Source organism: Argopecten irradians, chromosome 10 (genome assembly GCF_041381155.1).
Source record: "Argopecten irradians isolate NY chromosome 10, Ai_NY, whole genome shotgun sequence".
Classification (NCBI taxonomy): domain Eukaryota; kingdom Metazoa; phylum Mollusca; class Bivalvia; order Pectinida; family Pectinidae; genus Argopecten; species Argopecten irradians.
This window is the reverse complement of record NC_091143.1, coordinates 17,644,596-17,655,823: the sequence shown is the minus strand read 5'-3', so window position 1 is coordinate 17,655,823 and position 11,228 is coordinate 17,644,596. Positions and strand designations below refer to the sequence as shown.

The following is an 11,228-nucleotide window of genomic DNA, read 5'->3' as shown; positions in this document are numbered from 1 at the left end:
GTTAATATATTACGTTCATACCTCGTTAACTGTCAAAGCTTCTGAACGTCATACGTCTATGTCACTGCGACAAACTCATCCTTGGTGATCTGTTAAATATGTATAAACAGGATTTTAACGTGAAGATAGGATTAATATCAGCTGTATATGACATGGAGCTTCCATAACGATAGACACGGAAAACATATTTACGGTAAAATGTTTGGGGATACCATGGAAAGGGTTTGGTAAGGCATATGAACAGCATTACTTGGATACTGAGGTCCTCGTATCAAGGCTATGAGCAAGAATCAAAATACAGAATCTGAATTGCGAATGTGTGCCAAAATGAAAGTAGCGTAATATTTGACAAATCAATAAAGACTTTGCGAGAAGACTACCTATGGCGTTAACATCAGTGAAGAAAAAAATATGACGATTTTCTGAAAGTCTAAGAAACCACGTGATATCCGCCATCAGTTTCCTTGAAGATGTGCTGTGGTACTTCTTCTCTCTGGGTGAGGTTTGCCCTCGTCTTTATCATCATTGGGTTTATATTCGAAACGGTTGGCTTTGCAACGGCAACCTGGATGTTCAACAATACAAATGGCGAGACAAAGATAGGGTTGTGGATCTCTCAGACTTGTAGTGGTTCCGTGTGTACCGACGATGAGGTCCCCTCGTCCTACAAAGACGGTAAGTAAACCTGTATGTACCGACTTAAAGACACATTTGTCATACAAAAATAAGAAAACCTGTATATACCGACTCAAAGATGCATTTGTCATACAAAAATAAGAAAACCTGTATATACCGACTCAAAGATGCATTTGTCATACAAAAATAAGAAAACCTGTATATACCGACTTCAAGAAGTTAACATGTATATACCGACTTCAAGATACATTTGCTATACAAAAACAACTAAACATGTTTATACCGACTTAAAAATACCTTTGCCATATGCAGGAAAGTAAATAATATCTGACATTCTACCACTTGCCCTTGTCTACCATTCTATAACTCTGAATACCTAGCTCTATATTTTCGCTAAATCTGCCTGCATATTGGACTTTTTAACTAGGTAAATCAAAGTCTGATACATAAGTAAGTTTAGCGGACCACTGTATATGCCTATACTTGTCGTAGGCTGAAGGTCATCCTCGATACTCCAGGGGTTCCGATCACTTACGATCTCTACACCCCTGGACTATCTCATAGTGAAATTGAAGGCAGCTCAGCGGAAAACATTTGACCAATCACAGGCTAGCAAATATTTCATTTGAAGACTACAGAGAGAGCGACGCCTAACATCAAAGCCACAGAGTCAACCACAGTGTACCGTTATACGGCTCTTTTGATGTACATCAAATGACTAAGTTACCTGTTCTATTCTGTTGCCTCCAGTTTTACTATGAAATAGTCCAGGGGTGTAGAGATCGTAAGTGATCGGAACCCCTGGAATATCGAGGATGGCTGAAGGTATATCTCTGTGTATTGATTTTTTTCGATCATTACAAACATTTTAAGAATAACAAAGCTTACAATGCATAGGATTTAATTTCATATTTTGCAGTGTTATTAGTAATTATAATGTGATTTCTGCTGCTATAACATACATGCATAAAGTCAGTAACAGTGCATAAATTGTGTGTTGTAGCTACAAGATGTTTATAAGGCATCATACATGTTTATCTGTCCATTTGAACGATTTTTACATCATTCATCAAACCTTATCGTTTTCCAAAGATTAGAAAAAATAACAACAAAATTGTCGCCTAATTACGGCACACGTAGCTTTAAATGGCCATATAGATATTTCTTGGTCATACAACACACACAGTCAGTGATAGAACCTTGATTATAACTAAATATCTGGGGCATTGTACTTCGTCAACGTCCATTCAGATAGCATTTGTTTATTAGATTAATTATGTTATATATATATATAAAACATATCACTCAAATAATGATGAACGTGTCTCTAAACAGACCAATCATGTTCCTTATATAAAAAAATACTTGAAAGTATTATGATTCCCCCAGTCAATTTCTGTCGTTTCAAACATTCTATAATTTGGAAGGGGAAAAGTGCAAAATGCATTAAAAACAATTCAAGCAAAGAAGAAAGAGGTCTGTTAGGAATAAGAGAAATGATAATATCCCGAAATAATGCGCCTTTTTAACTTTTTATAATGTCTTTTGAACGAAAGGAAAGTGGCAAGCCAATGGCAAAAGATCCGAAATCTGATTTTTAAAACAACGCGAGTAATACAGTAATACTGTTTTTTACAAATTTATTTACAAATAATTAACTAATGAGCATATAGAATATAAGAATTGTACATGCTGTCCCAACAGCATTTTCAACAAACATGGCATTTTGAAATCATACCTTTGATATTTCTTTTCGGAACACGGTTCAGCTTCGTATTGTCACCCTTGAATTCTTTTGATCCTAGAGTTGAACGATCGCCCCAGTAAAAAGGCTTTAAATGTTGATCTCAGGGTACTGCACAATCAGTGGCCGTCTTCATCTTACTTAACACTCAGAAAAAAGAAGTTAAAACTGACCGGTCCGATTGTTGTTCACCTTCAGGTCGTTCGGTTCCCAAACTTCCAATTCTTATAGATAGACCTAAGTGATGTAGTTACGGGGGACAGAATATTCAATAATATCAAACGCAACCCGTTTTCCTATGGAGCAGTGTAATGTAATATTTCACTCTTTTTCTTTCTCCTGACCCAATCCATTGTCTGGTTTATACTCGATTTCCTCTCTTTCCTGATCAACTTTTACTACTAATTCACCAGCAAATGTAATGCAAATTACATGCGGAAAGTTTTCAGTGCTATGGTTATGTTAAAAAAACCCACAATAGTAACCCCAAAAGTAGGTAAGTTTAAAAGCAAGTTAACGAACGCTAGTATTCTGGAGACCAAAGTACTTGATGTACAGTAATATCATTGAAAGGTCCTCAAAAAATCCTTGATGCTTCATTTGAGTTATATTGTGCAATTTGTTATAGATAAGTTCCATCTTATTTTAAAATATTTTGTATCTCTATTCTGTAGACAAATACAGAGCCACCCAAGCTATTGAGATCCTTGCCTTCATACTGTACTTGGTGGCGCCGTTCCTTATCGGGACGTTCGTCTTCGTGGAGTCATCCAGGGGTCAGAAGCTGGTCATTGTGTGTATGGTCGTCTGCTTCGTAATTGGTGAGTACGTCGGAAACGTTGTATATAAAATAAGATAATGTATAACCGGTTATTTACGTGGGTCAAAATGTTCGAGTTCTTTACTAAAAACGGGAAAATTAAATTTTTATCGTTTGATAATTTTCGCGATCTACCTTTCAATGTTTCTGACTCAATCGTTTCTCGATATATCGCGGATACAATTTTCGGGATTATACAAATGTAGCAATGTTCCGCAAAATTGCAAAAATATCATCCCCGCGAAAATAGTCAGTTATACGGTACCTTGTAAAAGATACCGAAAATATATAACCATTTAACACTTTAAGGGGGGGAGGGGGGGGTCAACAATTTATAATTTCCTCTGAAATAAAATTAATGAAGAATGGCAATGCTAACATTTTGAGTCACTGAAATTGTTACCACAGAAATAAGGGTTCATAGTATCATGAGTTACTGTAAACCAACTTATTATCGCGTGTGGTAAAATTTCGCGGGTAGTTAAAACCGATAAAATTATTAGCCGCATATCTGAGAACATCCGCGATACTCAAGGGGTTACTATCACTGTCGTTATATCCACGAATGTCAGTTATAGTAAACCCTGGAGGCTCGAGGAGGATCTGAGGATATGTACAGTTGAACCACGTGGATCTCGGTCGCCGTGAAAAAGTCGTCGAGCTTGGAAACGAAAAATTAAAAAAATAGGTAGGTTTAAAATGTAGAGTTCTTGCTACTGGAACATGCAGCAAGTCTTAATGAGGGGAAACATTCGTAAGTTATTATTTCGGAACTCTCTAAGTCTTTGGGTTGGTGTTTCTGCAACTATCAAAAGTACAAATGTAAGGATTTTTTCGTTAGAAATTCATACAGGAAAAACATCTATACCATATCCTGGTATAAACATGCTGTTCTTGTATTACACTTAGTGTGTTCTTTTCATGGTTAATAAATAGACGATTTTTACGCTGTAAGTTTACATAATACACGACAGTGTTAGGTAATAAATCCACACCCAGTATCACCCAGTAAAAGCTTTTGATGTTCAATGTATAAAAGCGTTTGACATTTATTGAAACGACCATTAAGTTCGTATGAATACATTTCAGTATGTGCTCATCTGTTTCCGCACATTTAATCGATATCAATATGTTTTCAATCCAACATTACAGTACATTAATGTGATAGGATTGTGGTGACTATGTCAATATAAACACAGACCATGACTCATGCTTCTAAAAGATAAAGATCATATTTTTTCTAATTTTAATTATGATTAAATCGCAATGTTCAATATGCTCCTGGGAGAATGTGTTAATGACTTTGCCTTTAGTTTGCATCATAACATTACAATGTGTCCCACTTTTTGACGCTGCTCTCATTATCAATGACGTACATATATCAATTAGCGCCTGCTCGTAAAAACAGCCTCCATTACAAAAAGTTTTGCAGATACTTGTAAATCAGAAGAATCGTGCCATACCTGCTGCCTATGACATTAATTCATTAATACCTATGTCCATCTTACTTTGACGTCATAAACTACTGATATCAATCACCACTTTCCCCGAGATTCAAATAGCTCTCTGTAATATACACGGAAGGAATATTTTAGCCAAAGTTTCATCAAAACAAAGCTCCTAATCTTATGAAATATCCTTCACTTCAACTCCATTTTCAGGCATTTCAGAAGTAAAAGAATACGTCTTGAAGAACCTTTGTAATGTTTCCCGTGCAGACGTCTCTTAACATTAAAGAATTCCTTAGCATAAAATTATCCACTGGAAAACACTACAGAAGTTGAACGAAAATTCCTTTGTTGATTTTTCCTTAACTTCTGTAATGCTTTCCAATGTAGAATTTTAAGTTAGGGAACGTTTATGAAACTTGGAAAGACGGTAACTCTGTAATATATACAGATCTATAATAAACACTAACGCCACCTATGTCTGCTGCCATTTCAGGAGGTCTGCTTGGTATAGGACTGATAGTATGGATGGTGTACGTTCAGACTCAGGCAGCCTTTACTCCCGGCTATTCCATGGGACTGACGATTGTCGGCGGAGTCCTCGCTGTGTTTGCTGGTCTTCTCTTCATACCAGAGACAGGCGACGATGACGAGTATGACGATCGGATAGTCAAACAGCGTGCTATGACGCCACGGTACTCTCACCATCACGCGCCTCGTCGCGTGCACGTGAGGTCCATAACCCCATCTGACGAGTCGTCGCGCGGGTCGTCGCGCGGATCGACGCCTGATTACTTCACTTCTCGACAGTCCAGGAAGACGTATGACTCTATGCCATCTCCCATGGATACACCCAAAACATACGACTCCATGCCCACCCCAATGCCACAGTCCGTTTCTGAGACCGGAATTTCAACAGGGCGGAACTTCCGACCACCAACTTATAATGATGTATCGTCCATCACACTTCAGAGAGATCGTGTTTGATTAGACACATTACAGACTGATCATTGACATATAGATATCTTCATTATCGTATTTCCATTTTGTGCGCGATCAATCGTATTCATTGTTTATTTAGATGGGTCACATTAGTACTGTACTGTCCAAGATGTTTTTGTTGCAAAATTTAATGGGTTTGAGTTTTATTACACAAAAAATGTGTTTGTTTAGGGTTACCCGACCGACCCTCCATCCGAATTTTTTTTTCAACTTTTCAACGAAAAAAAATTTCAGAGTCGGGATTTCGATCTCAGACTCCGGTTCCGGCCATTATTTAAGAAGTGAAAGACACTAAAAAAACAAAAACTAAACATACATATCTACTTTTTAGTCTTAGTATAACGTTCTATTGACAACCATGGTCATGTAAGGTACCAGGTTTGTTGGTGGAGGAAAGCCGAAGTACCCGTAGAAAACCACTGACCAGCTATCAGTACCTGGCAACTTCCCAACGTAGTATTCGAATTCGCGTCCAAGAGGTGGATGGCTTTTTGTAATATAACGATTTATCTTAACCACTCGACCACACCGGCCCAAAATTAAACTGTTTAACTTATTTAGAGTAGAATGCCAAACAGGTTTTACTTTCGTCGGGGACCAACGCTCAATGCTCTAATATTCCATAATTCTATTATATTTTCATATGGATTTCGATATACATAACATATCGACTCGATGCTCTAATATTAGAAACACTGAGTCAATATTTCTTTGCGGTCGTACTAGGGATTTGTAAAGGGTTCTGAATATTTGTGGACCCATGTATGTGATGGTCTTAAAAATGACTCCCATGATGCGATTGTCTTTATGCGCTACTGTGTTAGCTTGGTCCGTAAAGTTCAGCTTTTCATCTATGACCACACCGGGACCGATTTGTTGAATATAATGATTAGAACAGTCCCAATGGTTGTGGCTTTGTTAGTTTCGGCTCGATCATATTTCTAGGATAACTTTGTATTAGTTTTGATCTTGTAAGCTAAGACTTTCTCTATATTAATATTTGGACTGTCTCAAAATCTTGTGTAGCACGGTTTCTAGCTGTTTCATAATCGGCAAAGTTGTGAGCTAATTAACAGTGTATGAATTGGACCAACATATCTATTTCCGTCTGACTGCTGTACTGGCTACCAGACCCTAAGTTGTTGAGCAGATCTTTACTAGATTATCTCCTCCTAGTTTGAAGATTTGAATGAGGCATGTAGTACAGACAAAAATAACCAAGCCAAACTTTGATGATATTTTTTTAAAGGGACAATTCATTCTAAGAGAACATTAAAATTTATACATGTATCGGAAAACCCCAGTTCTGATGGAATTTAGATCAGTCGGTTTTACTGTGATGTGCCTGAAAAGCCCATGGTGGTGACATGTGTGTGAAATTACACATTGTGGTCGAACTTCCTGTATGCCGAACCCTGTCCCTTGCTCGTAGAGTAATGCAACTTTTGTCTATAACTGCTCAAATCGCTCAGAATATAGTTTGTTTACCTTATTAGGTGAATTATCTTGCCTCAAAATCATTTTATCGCCTTCGCAGTGGTTATGTAGTTCATTTGTTTAACGTGCGTGACTTTGGCTCGGGTATAGGTACAGCGCCCATATTCTACCTGCTTAATCGTATTGATCAACGATTTGATATTTCAACGATATTAATTAAAATACTTAACAATGACGCGGAATTTGTCAATGTTTAACGTTATTTGTTTCATAAGAAATATAGAACAATACATTTATGCCATATTTCACTTCTTGGTTATGTAAAAGAATTAGCCTGAGTGAATTGTCCCTTTAATATTCTAGAGACTGGTGGCCAGTCTATCTGACTGCGTCCCTGGTCATTTTGGTTATAAAGGGTTTTGAATTTCTAAGGTGTTCACCTATATGTAGTGAAATATGCTCCTCTATCTCCTTAACAAGGTGCTGGCTGAGGACTTTCCAGGCTACCGAGACATTTTGACAATATCACGTAGTTGTTAGATGGTAAGATAATGTCTTATATTTTCCTATTCTCCTCTGTGGAAGTTATGTCTTGGATGGGGTGTTTCCAGGATTACTGTCAACGTACACGATAAGGTCAAATGATAGTACTAAGTGGTCTCTGTAGCCTAGACTAGGATTACATTCTAGATTTTCTACAATTACATCTTCCTTCATGATGACCAGATCCAAGATGTTACTGTTTTGACCTTCTAGTAGGTTACTTAATATGTTGGAACATGTAACAGTCTTCAATTGTAGACAGAAATTGTTTTGCAAGATGGTTTGGTCCAACCGACGTTGACATTGTCTCCCAGTTTATTTGTTTGTAATTTAGATCTCCAACTAAAATAATATATGGGTGAAGTTCATACTGTTCAGTCTCGCAAAGATTTCTGTGATTTTGTTGTTATTTTCTTCTGTGTTATTAGGGCTCCTGTGGATATTCCAAATGATAAGAGATGATATCTATTTTTTAGTTTGGTGTTACAAGATACCTGGTCTTCAATGGAGTCTAATTAAGATATTCTGAACTGATGCTATTTTTAATGTATACCACTGGTCCCTTCTTCATGTTTTACGCTGAATAACGATGTTTGTTATCTATTCTGTAGTGACGATCGTCGTAGGTATATGATGGTGTTTTTTCTCTTCTTTTTTGGAGAATCTCGGGCATATTACGTCAAGGTCCTTCATCCGAACATGGCCCTGCGGGTAGGGCGTAAGAATTGTACCTGCTGCCCCTATTGCATGATCGTAAAAGGCGACTAAATTTAGGATCTTATCTTTTCTTTCTCCCTAAATTACTTTGTTCTTCCTAGAGTCTCCCTTGACACCGCCTCACTTTTGGCCTTCTGTTGAGCGCTTGCCCCTTTCAGGAAGGCTACACCATAGTCTATAAAAGTGGTAGTTTCAGCTCCTTCATGGCGCCCAGCATAAAGGGGGGCGGGTGGGGCGTGTTGTTTGGTGTGTTCGGAGACAATCTTCGGTGATATAGCACTATAAAAAGGGCAAGAGTTTCACTATACAAGATATACCGTAGTCTCCCAAAACACGCAGTGCACTACATACACGCTACACACAGCATACATGGGAGGCCGTCTTAACATTACCCTGGCTTTTTATTGGACGTTAAACATTGGTAGGATGCACCCCATATCCTAGTCCGCTAAACCTGCCTACTAGATAGCTTTAGGAGGCTGTTCCTAGTTCTCGGTTTATGAAATGGATGCCTTTGTTTAATTCATCTAGTTTCTGTCTTCGAAATGAATCCTAGTCGACAAGTGATTCCGCGTTAGTATAGCCTTTGTTAACGTTCCATATCCGAATACCGGCGAAGTAGGGGCATTCTAAGATTGTGAATTTGGTTGCATCTCCGTACTTTTTACTAATTAAACGAGTCTCCCGTATTGTTCTAATACATTTTTGACGGTGTCATCATGTAGACTGGTAAAGCGGTCAACTGTCCAGAGAAATATCGACAGCATTGATATAACATCTCATGAAGGATCCTTTGTTCTCAACTATGTAATTTATTGATGCTCAGGTATTCCTGTTAGGGCGACTACACCACACAACACTTTTTTCCAAATAACGTTTCAGCTAGGCTCTTAGTTTTAGCAGAGATATAGATAGTACAGTTGTTACTTCTCTGGTATAGCCGTTGATTTCAGAAACGAAAAATTATGTATGATCGCTATGTGACGGGTTCCAATCGAGATATTGTTTAAGTTTCGTAACGCTCATAGGGACAACCTCGATACACTACAGGGCCGTTGTCGGTTATGCGCTTTGACTGGTTGTACCTAGTTGTTCGTTTATAAACTAAAGATGGGCCTGGTGCTTTTATTTTGTTTTCAGACGAGCTTTGACAAAGCCCTGACAGGCCTGTATTCTAAACTGCAGGTCCGTCAGTATTTATACTTGAAATAATAACTTTTACAAACGGTCGAACTGTTGTTCCGAATAAACGAAAACGACCCAGGGGTTCGATCACTTACAATCTCTACAGTACACCTCTGTACTATATCAAAGTAAAACTGGAGGCAATAGAACAAAAAAGGTAATTTAGATATTTAGAGACGTATAACGGTACACTAGGGTTGACTGTGTGGCTTTTTAAGTTGGGCGTCACTCTCCCTGCATGTGATCTTCAATGCACAGTTTTGCTGGTCTGTGATTGGTTCAGATTTTTTTCCTGTTACCTTCCTTCAGGTTTTCCCCCTCTATGAGATAGTCTAACCCCTAGAGTATCGAGGTTGTCCCTATGAGCTTCTAGAAACATCGATGTCACGCCAGAGGTACATGTAACTGAAAATTCTGCTTCATATATATATTAAAACTTAAAAGTGTACCAATTTAGGTAGCATACCAATTTGGGAAGCGTCGACACGTTAAGAGTGTTACTGCATTACCGTAAAATTCAAAATCGGGTGCTTGGAAATTGAGAAAATTATAGGCAAATGCCAAGGACGTTTATGAGAAGGATAAGTCGTCCTGGATTAGGGGCAAGTACGACACAGGAGCTTTTGTGTTTGTGCACTAACCGTGACGTTGGGCGACGACTGATTTTCCTTCGATATTCGATATCGCCGGCGGAGCCTTTAAAGTAGCCTGTGGGTGCGAGGGTTAACGTCTTACCGCAGGCACTTTGCTCTATAGACTTCGTGCCCTTTTTGGCACGAAGTGAGAAGCACTTCTAAGGTAACACATACACGAAATATAAATATAAGAAACAAGAGATCCCAGAGGGATCTTGGCGCCCACCAAAGAATGATCTATGTCTGACAATGGAAAGAGGGATCTTTTCCCTGCTTTTCAAACTTTTTCAAACATACTACATATGAAATTTAAGACAGATCGCTTCATTACTTTCTGAGAAACGGTGGTGAAATCCAAGATGGTGGCCGCTTGGCCATCTTGTTGACAGATTAGTCCCAAAGGTACTATGCACAACTAGGGCCCAAGGGGAACCTATGCATGGAATTTGAGAGATATCCCTTCAGTAATTTCTGACAAATAGCGGTAACTATTAAAATCCAAGATGGCGACCTTGTTGACCGATAAGTCTCAAATTGCAATATGCACAACTAGGGCCCTAGAGGAACCTACGTTTGGAATTTGAGAGAGATCCCTTCAATTCTATCTGAGAAATAGTGGTAAAAAATTACAACTACCAAAATCCAAGATGGCCGCCGGTCGGCCATCTTGTTGACCGATCAGTCTCAAATTGCAATATGCACAACTAGGGCCCTATAGGAACCTACGTTTGGAATTTGAGAGAGATCCCTTCAATTCTTTCTGAGAAATAGTGGTAAAAAAATTACAACTACCAAAATCCAAGATGGCCGCCGGTCGGCCAACTTGTTGACCGATCAGTCTCAAATTGCAATATGCACAACTAGGGCCCTAGAGGAACCTACGTTTGGAATTTGAGAGAGATCCCTTTAATTCTTTCTGAGAAATAGTGGTAAAAAAATTACAACTACCAAAATCCAAGATGGCCGCTGGTCGGCAAACTTGTTGACCGATCAGTCTCAAATTGCAATATGCACAACTAGGGCCCTAGGGGAACCTACATATGAAATTTGAGAAAGATCCC

At 38.5% G+C, this 11,228-nt stretch overlaps 1 protein-coding gene across 1 annotated transcript; it reads left to right on the top strand.

Moving 5' to 3' along the window:
- Positions 1-5: 5 nt before the first annotated feature.
- Positions 6-9,429, top strand: LOC138333287 (uncharacterized). The gene is made up of 3 exons (XM_069281569.1): positions 6-675; positions 3,055-3,201; positions 5,145-9,429. Exons 1-3 carry the CDS (start codon positions 471-473, stop codon positions 5,633-5,635), a joined length of 843 nt encoding a protein of 280 aa, XP_069137670.1. The 5' UTR covers positions 6-470; the 3' UTR covers positions 5,636-9,429.
- The last annotated feature ends 1,799 nt before the right edge of the window (positions 9,430-11,228 follow it).

What these genes read in the sequence shown, in the direction of transcription:
- LOC138333287 (XM_069281569.1), top strand. Translation starts at nt 471, where the DNA reads ATGTGCTGTGGTACTTCTTCTCTCTGGGTGAGGTTTGCCCTCGTCTTT. An exon ending in CCCCTCGTCCTACAAAGACG is followed by an intron (nt 676 to 3,054) that starts GTAAGTAAACCT and finishes TCTATTCTGTAG; the next exon opens with ACAAATACAGAGCCACCCAA. An exon ending in GGTCGTCTGCTTCGTAATTG is followed by an intron (nt 3,202 to 5,144) that starts GTGAGTACGTCG and finishes CTGCCATTTCAG; the next exon opens with GAGGTCTGCTTGGTATAGGA.